The following is a 20,141-nucleotide window of genomic DNA, read 5'->3' on the forward strand; positions in this document are numbered from 1 at the left end:
TCACAGAACTTTGATCAGTGAAGTCAAGGTGATGAAGATATTTTGCCAGCTTCATTGCAGGCATAATGTATGTGTTAATGTCACTTGGGGGGAAATCCTTTCTTGCATCTAAATCTTTTCTTAGAAAACTGCCTGTGTTGATGCTTCCATTTGCCCTCGCACTGGAGCGTGTAGAAGTTTCCTGGCTGTCTAGTCAAAGAAAATGAATGCATAAAATGGTGCAGCAGCTGTATGTCAAAAAAGTCAACTTTGTTTTCACAAAGAATTGAGAATATGTGTAGGCAGTAAATGAGTCAGACTGTGTCTTGAAGTAGAATAATGGAAAGTTGACAGTGATTTTTGAAGCTGAGGAGTCTTGCTTATATAATGCATATTAAATAATCGTTTACTTCAAGCTGACTGGACACAATCTAAAAGTAGTACATGAACTGAAGCTTCAAACCCTGTATCTCCAGTTTCAAAAGATTCCAGTTATGTAGGTCCTTCAGTAATAGCTCTATTTTCAACTTCAATTATATCACTTTTCTTCACAGAAGTTCTTGATGTATGTGAATGAACTACCAATGAAATTGTATGACTGTCAGTGTTATAAAAATGATAAACGCTGACTTTGCTGCTTTTTTTAACTTGATAGAAATGGAAAAGAAGCTCTCGGAGGAAAGAGTCTCAAAGCAAAAAGTAGAAAACTGCTTGTTGGAAGTCGAAAAACGTTGCTCTATGTTGGACTGTGATCTAAAACAATCACAGCAGAAAATAAATGAACTGCTTAAGCAAAAAGATAAATTGAATGAGGATGTAAGTATCTGCTCGGGGCTTTTGTCTTAGGTTATTTGTGTAGTATGGTAACTCATGATTAGTGATTATTTACATATCCAAGTTTCTGTTTAGCTTTCATTTGCTTCATATTAGTTCTTTACTTTAAAAAAAAAAGGTGAAAATACGATAACGTCTTCCTGAAGCAGCCTTTTTGTATGCACACACACACCCACGTTCCTGTGGGTTGGGAGCCCTTCTGGAATGATAATGTGATGTGATGGGGAGTGTATGGGCAGGAAAGGATAAAGATTTGACATCTAATAGGCTCATAGCCAGCATCCAAGCTCATGTTTCTAGCACTACAATCCTGTACTACAGTTTGAACCCTGGTTTTAATTGGCTAAGACTGGAATAATTCTGTATATGGGACTGCACCTTTGCTTGTTATGTAAGTTTGTTATTGTTATGTGCTGTCAAGTTGTGTATGACTACTGGCAACTGTATGAATTAATTACCTCCAGAAGACCCTATTATTACCAGTCTCGCTCAGATGCTGCAAACTGAAGATCACCGCTTCCTTTACTGAGTTAAGCTATCTCATGTTGGGTCTTCATCTTTTCCTACTGCCTTCAGCTTTTCCTAAAATTGTTGTCTTCCTGTGAGTCTTGTCTTCCCTGTTACCAAAGCACAATAAGCCCTGATTTTATCGTTTTAGCTTCTAGGGAGAATTCAGGCTTGAATTGATCTACAACCCACTTGTATCTTTTTGGCCATCCATGGTATCTGTAAGACTCTCCTCTAGCACCACATTTCAAATGAATCAATTTTCTTGTTATTCATTGTCCAACTTTTGCAGCCATACATAGTAATTGGAAGCACCATAGTATGAATGAACTTATTCTTGGTCCCCAGCAACACTTTTTTATCATTAAGGATCTTTTCTAGTTCTTTCGTGGCTTCCCTTCCAAGATTTAGTCTCCTTCTGATACCTTGGTTGCAGTTTCCCATAGCCTCTTGTCCAGAGTACAGGTTGTGCATCAAAACAGATTTCTTTTAACACCATTTCTTTTAACACCATCCATCTTTTCATGATCCACACAGTTGGAAGCGAAGCTGTAATCTATAAAACGCAGGCTGATTTTCTTCTAAAATTCTCATTAACCATCATACATTTGCAATATGATCTCTAGTGCATCTTCCTTTTCTGAATCCAGCTTGAACAGCTGACATTTCTCATTCCATGTATAGTGAGAGTCCTTGTAAAGTTTTGAACATCACTTTGCTTGAAAATTAATGTGATGGTTCAGTAGTTGCTGCAGTCTTTGACATCTCCTTTTTTACAGTATTGGAATGTAGATTGAGCATTTCCAGTCTGTGGGCCATTGTTTTGGTTTCCATATTTGTTGACACATTCTTGTTAAGATTTTTTGTAGCTTGAACTAGCTTTATTGATAGCCTACTATATAAAAGGCTAACAGTATTCCTGACAACTTGCTTCCTATCCTGGTGCACCTGCAGAAGGCACTGCCGTGAAAGGAAGTCCAGATGAGGCAGCCTGTCCCTCCAGAGAGGGTGCGACAGTGGGAAGCCCAGGCTGGAATCAGGAGCGGAGCAGGTGGCAATGCCTGCCCCCTGCAACCAGCTGGGATCAGGAGCGGAGCAGGTGGCAATGCCTGCCCCCTGCAACCAGCTGGGATCAGCAGCGGAGCAGGTAGCAATGCCTGCCCCCCCAACTTCACCCAGCTGGGATCAGGAGTGCAGCAGGTGGCAAGCCCCACCCCTTGCCTTTACCCAGCTGGCATCAGGAGTGGAGAAGGTGGCAATGCCCACCCCCCACCTTCACCTAGCTGGGATCAGATGTGGAGCAAGTGGCAGTGCCCGCCCCCTCCCGCCTCCATCACCCAGCTGGGATCAGGAGCAAAGCAGGTGGTAATGTCCACCCCTCCTTCACCCGGCTGAGATCAGGAGCGGAGCAGGTGGCAATGTCCACCCCCCCGCCTTCACCCAGCTGGGATCAGTCACAGAGGAGGAGGCACTGCCTGCTTGTTCACCCTCCCCTTTCTAGAGCTCGTTGTATTTTCCCCTCACAATGGACTTTTTTACTAGTATAATAATAACTGTGCATATATACCGCTCTTTTAGACAGATCAGTGTCCCACTCAGAGCGGTGAACAACGTCAGTGTCCTGGTGATTCGTTTCTTCCTATTGCTTTTAGTGCAGCCTGTCACTTCACTTTCTAAAACTGCAGAGATTTCATTTAAAATTCTTCCTTTAAGGAATTTATTATCATCCTTTCAGCTCTTCTGTATAGTTCTTTAGTGCATTGTTTCTGTCTTTTATTTTGTTCTGATCAGATACTGTATTTTCATGTTGATCTTTCCGCATCAACTTGAATTTCCCTTTGATTTCTTGGATCTTGTGGAGTAGACCTCTGGTTCTTACTTTCTTGTTCTTTTTTTTTTTTTGCTGCACTGATTATTATAATAGATTTCTTTGTCTGCATGTAAGTGGCCGAAAAGCTGGTTCTATTTCTGTCACATTTTTACTTCTGCTTCTCATCTGCCTGTAGAAATGTTAAGAGATTCAGCAATCATCCACCTCGGCTTCTCCTTTCTTTTGGTTAGAGGAATGTTCTTTTTGCAGTCTTCTTTCATAATGTCTCTGGTTTCAAACCACAGTTCTTCTAGTTCACATTCAGTTGAACTTAGTATTACAAATCTGTTCTTTAGATAATCTTTAAAATCTTCAGGAGTGTTATTTAGATAATATTTTGGCACTATGATAATTTCAACAATTTTCTTCAGCTCATTTTTGATATTAACATTTTGTGGCCCGTGCCACAATCAGCTCTTGATCTTTTTATAGCAGACAAAATAAAACTTCTCTATCTTCTATTTCCAATTATGTAATCTGTTTAATTTCTGTATTGGCTATTCAGTGATGTCCACGTATACAGTTGTCTGTCTGGTTGGCTAAAGCATATGTTTGCAATGAACAAATAATCTGCTTCTCAGAATCCTATGAGACATTCCCCTGCTTCATTTCATAACCTTGTTCAAATTTTCTGACAAAATTTGATTCTGCTTTGTTTCCTACCTTTGTGTTCCATTGACCTATGATTATCAGGTCGTCTTGTTCAGGTGTCTGATCAGTTTATTCCTAAGTATTTGCTTAAAAGCTTTCAATTTTGTCCTCTTCATTTATAGTTGTGGGTGTAAACGTGAATGATAGTTATGTTGATAGGTTTTCCCTGATGCTGTGTCTTGCCTCACTATTAAAGCAACACCATTTCAAATACTATTATCAACTACTAAATGAAAACTGCTAATTTGTTTGGCACTGTATAAAAGGTGGGTGTTATAAGCAGTAGGTAGTCATAGAGTTCTTTCCCCCTGTTAATTTTGTTTGATATAATTAATGGTCTGCAGTTTAAGACATGGAGTTGGATCTCAGAAAGGATAGCAGCAGATGGAAAGGGGGAGCCCCTACCCCTGCTATCCTTGGCTACCCTCCCCATTTCCCATTCAAATAGCATTTTAGGCTGCAGCAGAATGGGGGAAGTTAGGGAAGTCCTGCTACATGGATGAAACCCTTTCTATCTGCAGAAATCGCCAGTGGGTCCAAGCCAATGATATAGAACAAAACATATCTAATAATGAAATATATGCACAGATGTTTAGCATAGCAATAAAGACAGGTTGCACAAGAAACTTGTGCCTTACACGACTAGTATTCCATTCCTAATTGCTTGTACTTGGATGTAAGTCCCAGTCAGTTGCGCGATAGACATATAAGTTAATATAATCTGCAGTTAACATGCTTGTTATTTATTTTGAACCCACAGTTTTACTTTTATTTATGAAAATTGGGAAATCTTATAGTGGATGGTCTCCTGGTCCAGGCTTTAATTATTCTATATAGTGTCTAAGTAGTATAAAGGATTTTTCTCTCTGCAATCTTTCAATGTGCAATCACAGGTGACTTCTCTTGAGTAATATTTATTAGTGGAATGGAACTAGCTGTTGCTTGTCTCCTCTTAAGCAGCTTTCTCCTTCACCCCTGAATAAATATCCATAGATGGCTAACCATTAATTCTTGATAAAATATTGTTCAATAAAGTAAGTATATGTATTGCTCTCATTATATATACATGTAAAATAGTTACATTAAAAAGGCATTGTTGTTGTTTTCCAGGTTAAAAACTTGACTTTAAAAATAGAACAGGAAACACAAAAGCGCTGCCTCACACAGAATGACCTCAAGATGCAAACGCAACAAGTCAATGCATTGAAAATGTCAGAGAAACAGCTAAAACAGGAGAATAATCATCTTGTTGAAATCAAACTAAGTTTGGAAAAACAAAACAATGAACTCCGAAAGTAAGGCAGCTCAACAATATGGTTGTTTATTGTTACTGTTTGATATCCCTTTAGAGCTGATAATAATTCACAACTAAGATGAATTTAAGGTTATTTACAGCCACAGAGGTAACGATCATTTTCAAAATAAGCTTAATTCAAAGGATTGGAAAATAATGGGCTGTCCAATGAGATGGATAATCTTGTTGTGAGCCAGCATAGTGTAGTGGATAGTGCCAGACTAAGTCAGATCCCCACTCTGCCATGAAAGTTTACTGGATGACCTTGGGCCTGTCGTATGCTCTCAGTCTAACCTACCTCACAGGCTTGTTTTGAGGATAAAATGAAGGAGAGGAGGACAGTGTAAGCCAACTTGGGTCTCCAATGGGGAGAAAGTCAAAGTATAAATGAAGTTTTTTAAAAGTGCAGTTTGGGCTATCCAAAATCTGAGTAACTTTTTAAATCTTCAGATTGCTGCCATTTGAGTTTCTCTGGTGTCCAGTCTGCATGTAGCTTAGTAGCTTAGTTTCATTACAAGCCACTCTGGCATGGGGCTTTTGAAGGTGTGTTCAACAGCAACATCGCTGCAAGTACATATATATGAAACTTTTAGTTATCTGGTGGTTGTGAAGGTCCTGTTTTGTTCCACTCTGCATCAGGGGTCCTGGCTCACATTGTATTGGATTCAACCCATAGCAAATTAGCAGAAGGGATCTTTACCTCTTTGTGCTGCAGCCTGAGATCCCTCCCAAGCCATTCTTGGAGGTTGGGTAGACCTTTTGGAACAGAGTACGATATGGTTGGGCTGCAGTGGGAAGGGAGAGTTGACATAAACTGCCACTTCCACACTTGTGGAAGGATCAGGTGACACAGAGAGTCAAGAGGGTTCTGTTAAGCTCTAGCTCCACCACACTCCTCACCATTCGGTCCCAACTCAAGAGTCAGCACAGCTGCTCCTTGTCAGCTGGTTGCCCAGATGCCTTTAAAGACAGTGTGGCACATGGCCAATATGGCTTCTTGAATACAGATGGCTTGTTGTGCCATCTTGGAGCATTAATTGCTGGCAGACAATGGGGCAGCAACAAGGGCTAGAGAGAGAGCTGCAAACACTGGCACCCCTTTGTGGAGATGCTGCTGGAAGAAGTTCACCCAGCCTGTGACACCATCACCTTTGAAATCTGTCAGCCTCATTGTGATCCTTCAGCCCCTGAGGAAGTCTTGATGACGAAATCTGCTGTTTAGCCAGCCGCAGCTAGGGCTGCCTCTTGTTGGATCCTCTATGCAACATCTTGAGTGACACCTGTAAGAAAAGAAAAGAGAAGATACAGTTATGGTCATGAATTGACTTGTACTTACCATTTCATTTACACCTGGAGCGCTCGCCTTGTTCCCAAAAGGACTGGAACGGGGCATTGAGTCCCCCATTTGGATTGGACTGAGATAAGAGATTCTGGATGTATTATGAATATATGAATGCACTTTTTGCACAATTGTGTAATTATAGAGCACACTAATGATATTTTTGATTGTTCTCATGCCATAATATACAGATATATTTTCTCACTTCCCGGGTGGGTTTCCACTTTGCTTGCTGTCGGTTTAGACTGGGATTTGCCTTATTGCTTTGCAACTTCCACACTTGTGAGCTGTTCCTTTCACGGAAGACTTCACACAAGAATAGAGAAGGGTGCAGTCTGCCAATTGGTTCCTTCTTGCTGCAACTTACTTGTTTCATCTGATGCTGATCTTGAAGATCCTCAAATTCTCAGAAGCAATTTTGGGCTGCAGTATGAAAGGGAAGGCAATAAAGCTGCCATTTATGAATTTGCTATGCTAGCAGTTTGTTGTACAACAAGAAGAGAGGGAAAATTGAGAAGCAAGAAATGATTTATTCTTGCTTGTCATAAAAAATGCATAGTAATTTATATAGCCTCCCACCTGAACTACATGATGATTTGTGAGGGTTTATTTCTTTTCTCTTCCCAATAGGGAACGCCAAGATGCTGATGGACAAATGAAGGAACTTCAAGATCAGCTTGAAGCAGAACAGTATTTTTCAGTATGTACTGCGGGATATTTATTATTCCATTCCTCTAGTAGAATGCAGAAACATTATTTCATTGCCCTCTACATCTTGTAGCTTTATCCCCTTGGGAGTGTTACCTGTTTCCCTTGGGAATTAATACATTTTTGGCCAATTCTGAAGTTTTCCACTCAATCTAAAATGGCTGGTGCCTCCTTTGAGTGTTTTACGTATACTTTGTTATAGGCATTGTTAATGCGCTGCAATTTCTAATCAAAGTTAAAAATCTGAACCCACATCTTTGAACTCACAGTGAGTAGAGAAGGTAAAGATGGTATGTTGGTAGCATGCTTCTGAGAGATATGCAGAAATTCACAATTGTTTATTAAGTCATAACTACATTGTGGCTAAATTTAGAGCTCAGTTAACTGTTATGTAGCTCCCACACAGGTTAATACCAGCAATTGATCTTTGACTTCTGATGTCATAGTGACAAGCAGCTGTAAAGATTCCATATCTTAAACAGGTGTTAATGCAAATGAAAAGCTTCTCTAGAGCCACTTTTTCTTGATCAGTTGATTACATCAGTGGTACAATGTTCTCATCAGTTTTCCTTTTAAAAAATTTCAGACGTTGTACAAGACACAGGTTCGAGAGCTGAAAGAAGAATGTGAAGAGAAGACAAAACTTTGTAAGGAAATGCAGCAAAAGATACAAGAGTTGCAAGAGGAAAGGTGAGGTTTTGACAATTTGCTTCTTGTGCATACATATGTCTATTAGGAATGTGCACTTTAAAAAATGGTATTTTTTAGACTGGGATATTGGAAAGGCCATAAATATTGTTATTCCCCTTATCTGGGTCTTTATATATGGTTTTGTATTCACAATTCCAAAATTATTCAGCTCCATTATTTTCTATGGAGAGTTTCTCCAGGGGTCTGGAGGGGTTGTTTTTGATGACACTAAAACGCAGGGCATCCTTCACCAGGCCATGAAAGAAATGGGCCACACAGTAAATGCACCTGAGGATAACAGTCTGTACCAGGTCTATGATGTTTGCACCACTATCAATCACTGTGAAGCCTGTAGTGACTCCCCTGACTACGCATGCTATTAATTGCTCCTCTGGGGCAGCAGAGATATGACCCCCATGTGTGCCTTGTTGAGGACCTTGGCATGGAACAAAGCCTGGCAGTATCTAGCCTTACAGCCCCCAGTCTCATTCTGCCTAGTGCTGGTTGTCCCACTTCCACCCAAAACATTGAGTTGCAACCAGTGCAAAAAAAAATTGGAAATACCAGAATTTCGAACCAGCAAGCAGGCCATGAAAGAAATGGGCCACAAGCCTAAATGGCCAAGCCGCTTCGGAATTCTGGTATTTACTTACCTCGGCATGCTCCGTAAAGATTCAGAGCATACCTAAGTGAGGGGGAGCAACCCACCCCCCACCCACTTACCTGGCCAGCAGGGAGAGGGGGAGGGTGATCAGCTGGGCAGTGGGATGCCGCAGCGGCAGGACACGCAAGGCCGGGACGGCCCGGAGCCGGCTCCGCTGCCACAGCCCACGCAACGCTGGGACAGCCCGGAGCTGGCTCCTCTGCCGCCACACCAGCTCCTCTGGGCCTGCAGGGCAGCGGGGAAGGCCGGAGCCGCCTCCTCTGGCCCTTCCTGCCCCTCAGATGCCGCTGCGGGCAGGAAGGGCTTTCTCTGCCTCCTCCGCAGCCCCGCAGGACAGTGGGGAGGGCTGGAGCTGCTGCCGACGCCACCACCAGCGGCAGGGCCAAGGTAAGTTGGGGGTTGGGGGGTGTTTAAAGGGCCCTGCTGCTTGCAAGCGGCAGGAAAGGGGCCCTTTAAACTCAGCCCCGAAGTTTTCCGAAGCATTACGAATGCTTTAGAAAGCTTTTTTTCGGGATTTCCGAATCGGGGCCAATTGGAAACCCAAAGCGCACATCCCTACTGGCATGGTTGAACTGTGCCTTTACATAGTCCCTAGCAGTTCTGTACAAGGAGGGTACCATTATCCTGCTTAGTGTGGTGCGAGCAGGGACTGTATACCAGGGGTAGGCATCTTGGAGCAGCTTGCAGAGCTGACATGCTTGACTGTGGAAAAGAGCTGACTGTCTAGGGAAGACATTTCATTAGTGAGGTGAGTGCCCTCCCTTCCCTGCCTTCTGTAGTACCCTCCCCCCACAATTAGGACACTAGTGGGATCCCACCTGAACATCTCCGTCAGAGATGCTTGACATCCCTTCACTACAAGAGTCTGAGGAGGGGAGCCTTCCCCCTTTGGCTTGCTGATGGCCATCCAGCACCAGCCCCTCTCCCCCTGATAGTGCTTCTTCAAATGGTTCCTGAGGCTGGTAGTTGAGAGAGAAACCAGGTCTTTCCCTTGACTGATCTGGGCCCTGCACAGTTAGCACTGTGCATAATGAGGATTGTCTGTCCTCCAGAAGCAGTTCCAGAAGGCAGAGGTGTAGGTACACTCATGCTGACTAGCAGCTGGGGGCGCCCCACAAACTACTACCTGTGAGGGGCTTCGAGCAGACACACTGTGTCGGGGGGCAGGGGGTGGCAGAAAGAGATGCTCAAGGGAGAAGAGGTTGAGATGGCAGCAACTTGAGGGGCACCTCCTCCATCTCTTTCTCTTGCACTACCTCCAGGCTCTCTCCCTGCCTCTCCTTGGAAGGTCTACTGACATCGGAGAAACCAGAGAAAAGACTCCGCCGAGTCTCTTCTCTAGTTCCTCCAGCTTCCTCTGGGTCCCTGGGGTGAGCTCAGGAGCCAGAAAACTCTTGCCCCCCATGCTTAGACTGCTCCTTCTCTTGCTGCTGAGTCACAACAATTGGAGGAAAGGCAGCCTCAGCCCTAGACCCCTGCCCACTGCCAGCATCTGCAGGCAACACTCCATCAGCTGCCTCAATGAAGAGGGACATCAAGCAAGGCCTCTTCACTGCAGCATCCCAGCCAAAGGTTGGGGGCTGGTGGCTGTGGGGCAGGCCCTCCGCACAGGTGGGGGGAAAGCTACTGCCCTCCTCCCGTACTATTTTTTTGCCAAACCTTTCGCCCCAGAGATCCACTGCACTCCTCTTTTGTTGCTCAACTGATCCAGGCCCTGGCTCACCTCTCAACTACCAGCCTCAGGAACCATTTGAAGAAAAAACAGGAGCACCCCAAAACGACATTAAACCAACAAGCAGTATGACAAGCAAGCTGGCAACAACTTGAGTGGAACTCTCTCCCCCCTCAAAGGAATAACCCTTTAAAAATTAAAGTGCGTCAAAACCCCAAAACCAGACACAACACCACAAGATGCAAAGCAACACAGCAGGAAAAAACCCAGCTTGGATGGAAGCCCTTCCTGCAAAGGAATCACCCTTTCAAATTAAAGGGCAACAAAAACCCTAAGAGCCCAACAGAGAAGCATGACACCACAAGCTGGAAAGGTTTTTAAAAAATCAGATATAAAACCAAACATTTCACCCCACTCACACACCAGGCAACAAAAAGAAAAAAGTAAACCAATGCAGATAAGCTGTCCTAAACTCAAACCAGTCCACCCACATCCACCAACCCATAGCAAAAATTTCCCAAACGCTAGTCCCTTTCCCTCCTCCCACACCACAATCTACTTGACCAACCTCCCTCCCAGCAACCCTCCCCCCCTCCCCGCCCCCAGGAAAAATTGAAATTGAAATAATGTTTTAAAAATATTTTTTAAAGAGTCAGTTCACTTCCAGTGGATCCAGACAGACAGGCAGAATCTGGAATCCTCCAAGGCAAAAACAACCAGAGCAGCCAGAAGAGTTCACTCCCGGAAATTTCAAACTGTAATGGTGACAAACTGCATTTTGGCCTGCTTTTATGCTCTTTGTCCATGGTCAGAGAGAATTTGAAAAAAGGTGTCCTATGAGAAAATCACCACAATTGGCCAGACACTTAGAGCTCTCCCAGTGCGAGATCCCATTCGCTTGTGAGAGCTGCCTCCCTCCCCACCCTCTTATTGCCTGGGAAGCTACAAAGGGGTGGGGAGACAAGCTGTGGTGGCCTTTAAAATGTCAGAACTATGATTCCCAAATAATCCTGAATTATTTTCAGGATTATCCAGGAATGTCAGTACCAGTATATTCAAGAATCCCAGATATGTTATGGATTCTCAGATACACCTGGAAAATATTGATAAGTTTTTTTAGAATATATTTTCAGACTGGATACACCAAATTGCATATCCCTAATGTCTATATTTCAAGTTCAAAAATGGCAGAAATAATTTTTTCAACCACAATGTTTATCTTTGCCTTGCAGGGATTCCTTGGCCGCACAACTTGAGATCACTTTAACCAAAGCAGATTCAGAACAGTTGGCTCGTTCCATTGCTGAAGAACAGTACTCAGATTTGGAAAAAGAAAAGATCATGAAAGAGTTGGAGATTAAAGAAATGATGGCTAGGCACAAACAAGAACTTGCTGAAAAAGATGCCACAATAGGATCTGTAAGTGATTCTCATCAAGACTTTGTTGTAGGTTTTGTTTTACCTGCTAAAATTCCTCTAGTACTGTAGTACTTTTTAGAAGTTGTATAATTGGGCTACAAATATTACGGTGAATTAGAAATACTTATACTAGAGTCCTAGCTAAAAAAATCAAAGTGTGAGTTGCTATTGTAAACTAGTAGAATGAACAGCAGTCCTGCATCTGGTCACACAGACACGTTGCATTGAATTTTACTGCTCATGCAGCAGCGTGTATAGAAGTTAAGTTTTAGAAATACAGCCTGGTTTTTATTAACTGTTTGCAAGATTCCAGTATCTGTTCCACTTCTGGCTCATACTTTCTGATACAAAGCACATTCACCTCTGAGTAGGAGTGTGCAGGGCCAGGGTTATTCTGGTTTCCTGATTTGGAATACCCAAATTGGGAAAAAGATCCAGAATAAAGGGAATTCCAAAGTGGCAAGCCTGAATCGGAATACCCGATTCATAAAGATTTGGGTTTGCTTCGTAAAGATTCGGCCGTTATTTCAATGGGGAACATGCTCTTGGCTTTCTGGGAGCCTGGGGGGGCATTTTCTTTAAGAAGCAAACCAAACTTGGTAGGAACCTTCTCCTAACTCTCCTCTAACTACCCCCAAAGTTTCAGAGAATTTGGACTTTGGGGGGCCATGTTATCTTTCTAGGTAGCTTGGGGTGGCATTTTGCAAGCAAAATGACCCAATTTTCAGGGGACCTGCTCCTACCTCTCCTACCATGCCCTGCTCCAAGGTTCAGGGAGATTGGACTTTGGGGGGGGGGGCATATCATGGCCTCCCAAAGGTGGTTCTCCCAGTGCACCATTTTATTTCTACTGTGGGGAAGACTTCCACACAGCAGAAACACGTGGATTGGGGCTGCCAATGGCCACAGCCACAGTCTGACTACACTACACTCATCCCAAGCAACCCATCAGAACTACATCCCGCCCCCCAAACCTAACCACCCCTGCTGTAACTGGCCAGCCACTCTCCATTGGTTCCTGTTATGGGAAAATCCAGACTTCCACAGCAGGAGCACATGCAATGTGGCATCCATGGCCACAGGCATAATCCCCCTTTCAATCTACCCCCCAACAGACCCAAAGACACACTCCCCCAAGTTCCCCACCACCCCCAGAGCAGGCTGGCCAGCCACTCCCCATTGTTCCCTATGATGGGAACTTTTAAACTATAACAACTGTAAACAACAAACCCCAACACCAACTATTCAAATAAACAACACTGAACACCAACTGCAGCAAAGAAGTAAAAAACCCTAAGAAAACCCACCTACCCCTACTCCCACTCCCACCCATGCACCCTGCAGAAATCTAGCAAAGAAGCAAAAAAAAATTTTTTTTAAAACCAGCTTTCAACTGAAGGTAAATGGCTAACGCCCTCCCCACTCCAAAACAAGCCATAAACACAGAAAACTTAAGCACAGATAAAACACTTAATACACTCAATCCCCCCCCCAACACAACTCAGCAACACAAGAGCAATTACAACAACAGTTAATAAAAGAAATGGCTAACACCCCGCCCCACACACAGGCCCACTCACTCCAAAACAAGCCACAAACACAGAAACCCCAGACAATACAAGATAGTAGAGCTAAGCCAAAAAATAAATTCCCAGTGAAAAACTCCCCCCACCCCAATCAGGGCTTAGGCCAGACACTCAAGCCTAACACAATCAAACCAAGGAAGGCCACAATCAAGCAGGAAACCCCATTCAATCCAAACTACCAAGACGAAGACATTAAAGCAAAAGTAACAAACTCAGGCCAAGCCTCCCCTGCCCCAATCAGGCCCCAGAGCGGACAGGTCAAACACACACTATCACACAAGGCCACAAGCAAGCAGGATTTTTTTTTAAAAAAAATTAAAATGCAAACTTAAAAAAAAAATCCCTTCCCTATCCCCCCAACCACCCCCTCCCCCAAAGAGAAAAGAACCCTGTGAGTCAGTGACTTTCCTACTAGTCACATGCAGGTCCAGTCAGCAGCACAGCAGGCATCCAGCAGTAGGGCAAGGAATCCAATCCAGAAGTCCTCCTCCAAGCAGGCCAGCCAAGTCACTCTCACAGCCCCAGGCCAGACAGAAGGAGACAAACTAGCAGAAAGCAGGTACCAGTCTCTCAAAGTCTCTAAGTCAAGGCAAAGTGGAAGCTAGCTAAAGGCAAGCCTCCCAATTTAAAGTCCTGCAGCATTTTAAAAAAGGCACTCTCCTTCCAGACAATCCCCATTGGCTGGAAGGAGAATCCTGCTGCAGGACTGGACACTCCTAACTCCCCTCTCCCTTCTCTGATCCCTTCCCTTCTCCCCCATGTACTCCTAGAGTAGTCACTCCCTCCTAACCCCTCCCATCCTGTAAATAAGGAGGGAATCTCTGCAAGCAGCTTGCTGGCTGCTATTGCATTGCATTGCAATGCAAAAGCTAGCTAAGTTTTGGAGCAAATTCAAGCTTCCCACCAATTTTAAAGAGATGGGAGGGGGAAGGGGGAGGTTGTAATGAGTCACTCACTCCTTCTCTCCCTCCCCTCTCCAAAGAAAGAGCTTGAATTTGTAGCAGAACATTGCTGGCTGTTTGCAGTCGGCAAAGTACTGCACCTGGCTGCCCTGAAGCTTTCCGAAGCGATCCGAATCACTTCGGAAAGCTTTGCTTCGGTATTTCTGAATCGGGGCCAGCATCGGAAATACCGAATCTTTCCAAATCGGGCCCGATTTGGGTTAAAACCCGGAATCGGATTCCGAAGCACACACTCCTACCTCTGAGCCTAATCTGTGTATGTCCTGTCCATTCACTTATTCTAGTTTTTGAATCCTAGCCCATGACTGTTGCTGACTTTTTAGACTCACAACTCATGCCATCATGAACTTTCATTGTTAATTTTATTGACTATTAAGCTTTGCACTCACATCTTCTCTGCTTCTCACCTTTAACTTCCTTGTTCTCCTTATGTCTCATGCTTTTTCTTTCAATGTTCCTCATCTCAAATGGTGACCTCCTTATGAACAATCTCTAAATAGTTGAGCCTTTTTTCTTTTCTTTCTTTACTCCTTCCTCCACCCCATTCCATGACTAACACTTTTCTCTGTTAATTTCTACATTTTAGCTTGAAGAAGCAAATAGGACACTCACTAGTGATGTGGCTAACCTTGCAAATGAGAAAGAAGAACTGAATAATAAACTTAAAGAAGTCCAGGAGCGTGAGTGTTCTTTTATTTTTTCAAAGAAGTAAATCCTATTTGAGTAATTGATTTTGAAAACTTACTTACATCATTTTTTTTGTTTCAGAAATTTCCAAAATAAAAGATGAGGAAACAAATATAGGACTTATTAAGACTCAATATGAGAAACAGTTGTTTACTGAAAGAACCCTGAAGACACAGGTACAATATAAGCAAAAAATACAACAAAACAATAGTTCACTGTTAATAGGCGTCAGGGAGAGAGAGATAATAGAAGGGGCTGGGTGATGACATTCTAACCGTGTAAATGTTTCATAGCTTTAAACTAGTAAAACATTCTTAATACTGCTTTGTTTTAAAAATGGTGGTAAGACACTCATTGCCTTTCCTTCTTACAGAATCAGTGGTTTGTTATGGCACAAGTTCCTGTATGTAATGGCCAATTTAATCCAATGTGCAACTGAATATCAGAGTTAGAGTATGTTTAGAGGTATTGTCTATGTTAGTATTTGAGAGCAGAAGTAGAAACATAATCCCTGAACAGGCAGAACAGTGTCTAAAAATACATTATTGTATTAGGTAATTAACAAATCTATGCTATCTACAAGTTTTGAACATGGCCATTGCGCACCAGTATTGTAAAACAGGGCTTACACTTTAGTAATGCGAAACTGTACAAGCCCTTAAGCTTAAATTCTTAACCTGATGTTTATCAACTAATTTATACATAAAACTTGGCTGCTGCTTTGATCCCCTCACCCCTTCTCACTCAAACAAGCGAGAGCAATTGTTGCACAAATTAAATCCTTTCGGAGTTAAAATATAGCTGCATGAATTTCATTCTTTTGTGTATTCTTTCTTAATGGTGAAAATGACCTCTGATTCTACATTTTTAATTTAGCACTCTTAATTTTCCCTCCCTCTCCTCCTCTAAAAGGCTGTTAACAAGTTAGCTGAAATTATGAATCGTAAGCATCCTGTCAAACGAGGCGCTGACACTGATGTCAGAAGGAAAGAAAAAGAGAACAGGAAACTGCACATGGAGTTGAAGTCTGAGCGTGAAAAATTGACACAGATGATGATAAAGTATCAGAAGGAGATTAATGAAATGCAAGCAGTAAGTACCTGCATGCAAATGCTTATGCGAGCAAAGTTGCTGTGTAGTCTTCTGAAAGAGGCGTTACTCCAGTATAACACTTCAGAATCTCTCGGACATTGTAGGTAGTGTTATATTTTAAATAATCTATTCTGTGCATTCTTGATTATAACGGCCACAGTCCCAGAGGCCTCCAACTCCTCCTGTTTCATGCCCTGGGCCTTGTTTAACCTGTCTGTCTGTAATCAAACAGAGGGCACTTCATAAGAAGCTATTTTAGGATGTGGATTTCATTCCTCATGGGTGGGTGGGTGTTGGAACACTGCTCTTTGAGTATGCCAAGAAAAAACCTCTGAACAGTGTAGTAAATATTTATTACTGAGCTGAACTTTGATTTTTTACTTACCTTAATATCCTTTTATAGCAAATTGCAGAAGAGAGCCAGGTAAGAATAGAACTGCAAATGGCCCTGGACAGCAAGGACAGTGATATTGAACAGCTTCGGTCACAGCTTCAGACAATACACATCGGTCTGGACAGCACCAGTATAGGCAGTGGCCCTGGAGATGCAGAAGCTGATGACGGATTCCCCGGTAAGGTTCCTCCATTAGCATCATTCTGTTTTCTTACAGAAATTAAAACGTAGCTTCTGTAACTTGGGGCGGGGGGGAAATAATGGCAATAGTGTTTCCTTTTTATTTCTTCCCTTTCCCCCCAAACATTTTTAGCAAAAAAAAAAAAGTTTTTGGATGAAGAAATAGATTTAAAATTTTGTATGTATTTTCTCTTGGTTCATATATTTTGATCATGACTGAGGAAGCAATAGTAGTAACTATATTTTCAGCTGTTTTCATTACTCTTTTTTTTCTGCACTCCTCCCCCACCGATGCTGGTGCTCAGTTCGTATTACTCAGTCCCACACTACGGAGTCTCTGTCTTTTACCTACCAGCGTTCTTCTACCTCTGTCAGTATTGCCACTAAGCCTTCCCGTTCTCGTGTGTTTTTCAACTCTGATTCTGACTCAGAGGGAGAACCGTTGTCTTCTGCACAAGTTCCTTCAGAACCTGACAGCCCAGGTGACATTCCTGAAAACTATTTAGTGGCAGAATGCTCTTGCTTGAAGGTCGTCCCTCTAATGATTCATTACTAACATGGAAAGCCGTTGAAATCAAAGGGAAGTACGCTGCATGAGGAAGGAGTGTCCTCTTACTTATTTTAATTAGACACTGTGGGTGCTATCTGGAGATGCATGCAACACACCGCCTAGTCCACTTCTCAGCAGTTCCCACCCTTGGCAAAAGAGTTGCAGATAAGACAGTGAGGGCAGCAGACCTTAATTGATTTAATCAGTAGATTTGATAGGCAAATTTGTAATTGGAAGCAAACAGTGAAATGTATACATGGCTTTTATGTATTAAACAGTACATCATTTCACATTTTCTTCTGTACTCTCACAGACACCTATGTCTTTAGTGAGATTTTGGAATTCATATCTCTGAATTGACAATCTTTAATTGACTACCAGTCCCAGAGAAAATGCATTGGGATTTTTTTCATAGAAAAAAATTGTTTCATGGGGAACTACACTGAAATAAATATGGTGCTCCTCTTGTGTGCTCATGTGTTATGTGCACACAGAAATCTTTATTAGTATCTTTTATTAAGAACGGCTCTTCAACCTGGGAGCAGAATGTATCCCTAAACTAGGCACTTGTGGGAGCATTTCTAGTGTGTCTGTTTAAGTCCCGTTTTATTCAATAGGGCGTACTCCCGGGAAAGTTTTCTTAGGATTGAAGCCTATCTCTACTTAGTCCCACTGCAGCCATTAGTTTCCCAACACGGGAGCTCTCTGTTACCACTGGCTGTGGAGGTATGTGACCTTGCTTATGAACACCCACTACCAGTTCTCCATATAGACACTTGCTTAATTACTTGCTTTTATTTTGGCATGGCTTCTGTTATTCCTTGTAAGCAGCCATGAGTTGTATGATAGGAGAGGGTAGGTAACACCAGCCAAGAAGTATATCTTTTATAGCCTCTATGTACCTTTTTTGCATCATTGTAATAAATTAGAAAGGTCAGTGACTTAAGGTCTTTCAAACTGAGAGATATGTTCCTTTAAATTGTACGAGTAGATGCTTTTGTGTTAGTTCCCTGCTTTTGTCACAATTACTGATGCTGTTGGACTTCTGAAGACTTTGATCTAAGTCGCCAGCTATTTAGAGACTGATTTTTGGAAATCTCACTAGTCGGCCATTTTACTTCTGTGGGATGGGAGAGGGAGGGAGGAAATTGATCTTGGGTATATGAAAATGGTACTCATGTTGGTAGACCTCAAATAGTATTTTGGGGGAAACAGATGGTAGTGCTTGACAACAATTAACTGATAATATGTGGACTATGAAATTGTTCTGCTATAAAAGGGTGAGATTTCCCTTAGGGGAAATTTTATTTTATTTATTTGTTATTAATAGTCTGCCTTTGTTACTGAGACTCAAGGCCAATTACACAGTGTAAGTCAATATGATCAATGCCTGGGACATTCAGTAAACAATACAATAGGGTATGGATAGCAGAAATTTGAAAAATAAGCATACATCCAAATACATGACATGTTTTTTTTAATAGATAAATGATTTTTATTGGATTTTATAGTGGGGAAAAGGGTTACAACAAGACAAATGTGTTCACAGATTTCTTAAGTCTTGGAATTCCTGCTGAGACTTAGAATCTTGATAATAATAATCAAGTTGCAACGTTCTTCACCAACTGGAGTCTCCAAGTTGACTTTGAGGGGAGACCTATGTAGAGCTCATTACAGTAGTCCAGTCTTAATGTTACTGTTGCGTGGATCCAGGTGGCCAGATCAGATGTGCCAAAGTAGAAGGCCAAGGTAGAAGGCTAAGTTGAGTTGGAAGAAGGCCTTTTTTGCAGTTGCATTAACTTGCTTCACTCAGCAGCAGTGCTAGATCCAGTCTAACCCTCAGGCATTTAACTGTATCTGCAGTGGTTAACTGAACCCCACTGAAAGTTGGGAGCACGATGTCCTTCAAGATCTCTGCCTTCCCAGCCAGCATCATGGTCTTACCTGGGTTCTGTTTCAGTTTTGTTTGCTTTCAGCTATTTAGTGACTTAAAACCTATATTTCATCACCAGGGGATTTGGACAGAGAGATATAGAGCTGGGTGTCATCCGCATATTGATGACATCCAATTCTATGTTGGCTCTTCCTTCACCTGTCTGAGAGGCACACTTTCTTTCCATCCCTTTTCCTAAAATATGAAAACTCTGAAGTTTTTATGTGTGTGTGTGCGCACGCGCACAAGAAAATGTGAAAGTGTGCATGCTTACACACATGTAAATTTTCAAACTATGTTAGTAATACTGTCCCACAGTATTAGTGAAAGTACGTTAGATTATAAATGTGAACATTTGTTTGCATAGCGTGTCAGTGGGAATAATAGGTCGAAGAAAGATATTCAAAAACGGGAAGACAGATTAGTAAAATATGACTTGTGTTTGCATGTATGCTGCACTTGGGATCTGAAGAAGTAAAGCAATAAGGTTCCAACAATGATCTTTTAACAAACTTTTATCATATTAAATATTTTATGGGCTGCATAGTTACCATTTAGCTATAAACATGCATTAAAATTAAATAGTCTTATGTAACTTCTAGCAAAAAATACATTTAAAAAAAATGTGGTCCCATAAAATAGTTTTGTAAACTCCATCATCTTCTCCCAAGTTTATATTTACTGAAGTTGATTTTATCAGCTAGGTGATCAGGGAATAAATAGATTAACTACCTTTGTATGTAAGCTGTGGTGAATTACTTGTTTTGTCCTGAGTGCTGAAAAATAAATGCATTGTCTGCCTGTGAAGATAATAGTGTGCTGGTAATATCTGCATGTGTCCAGGGAGCAATGACAGACATAAGCCCATGCCTGTTGTCTTCTCTCACACGAATGGCTTCAGCTCTTCAAGGGTTCTCCTTGGCTGCTTGGATGGACAACTGTTCCTTCATGCCCTGCAAAATGGCTTGGTTGTGTTGCTGTTTGAAATATGTGCTGGGGGTTGCCTTCTCCTGTTCTGAGTAATCATAAAACCTAAATGAAGCTCATCGAAATGAAAATAATCCCTGTAGAGCTGTATATGGAATAAAAAACTAGGAGTCTCAGTACTAGCTGAAAAGAGCTAAAGGGAA

At 42.2% G+C, this 20,141-nt stretch overlaps 1 protein-coding gene across 1 annotated transcript in view; it reads left to right on the top strand.

The window, feature by feature from the left end:
• Window positions 1–20,141, top strand: part of ROCK2 (Rho associated coiled-coil containing protein kinase 2) — a 119,296-nt gene that overhangs the window by 79,223 nt on the left and 19,932 nt on the right. The window contains exons 18-26 of the mRNA XM_054969922.1: window positions 635–795; window positions 4,952–5,136; window positions 7,105–7,174; window positions 7,769–7,872; window positions 11,441–11,627; window positions 14,762–14,855; window positions 14,944–15,038; window positions 15,775–15,954; window positions 16,358–16,526. Coding sequence (XP_054825897.1) covers window positions 635–795; window positions 4,952–5,136; window positions 7,105–7,174; window positions 7,769–7,872; window positions 11,441–11,627; window positions 14,762–14,855; window positions 14,944–15,038; window positions 15,775–15,954; window positions 16,358–16,526 — 1,245 coding nt within the window. The remainder of the gene's footprint in view (window positions 1–634; window positions 796–4,951; window positions 5,137–7,104; window positions 7,175–7,768; window positions 7,873–11,440; window positions 11,628–14,761; window positions 14,856–14,943; window positions 15,039–15,774; window positions 15,955–16,357; window positions 16,527–20,141) is intronic.

This window comes from Eublepharis macularius, chromosome 1 (assembly GCF_028583425.1).
Source record: "Eublepharis macularius isolate TG4126 chromosome 1, MPM_Emac_v1.0, whole genome shotgun sequence".
Lineage (NCBI taxonomy): Eukaryota > Metazoa > Chordata > Lepidosauria > Squamata > Eublepharidae > Eublepharis > Eublepharis macularius.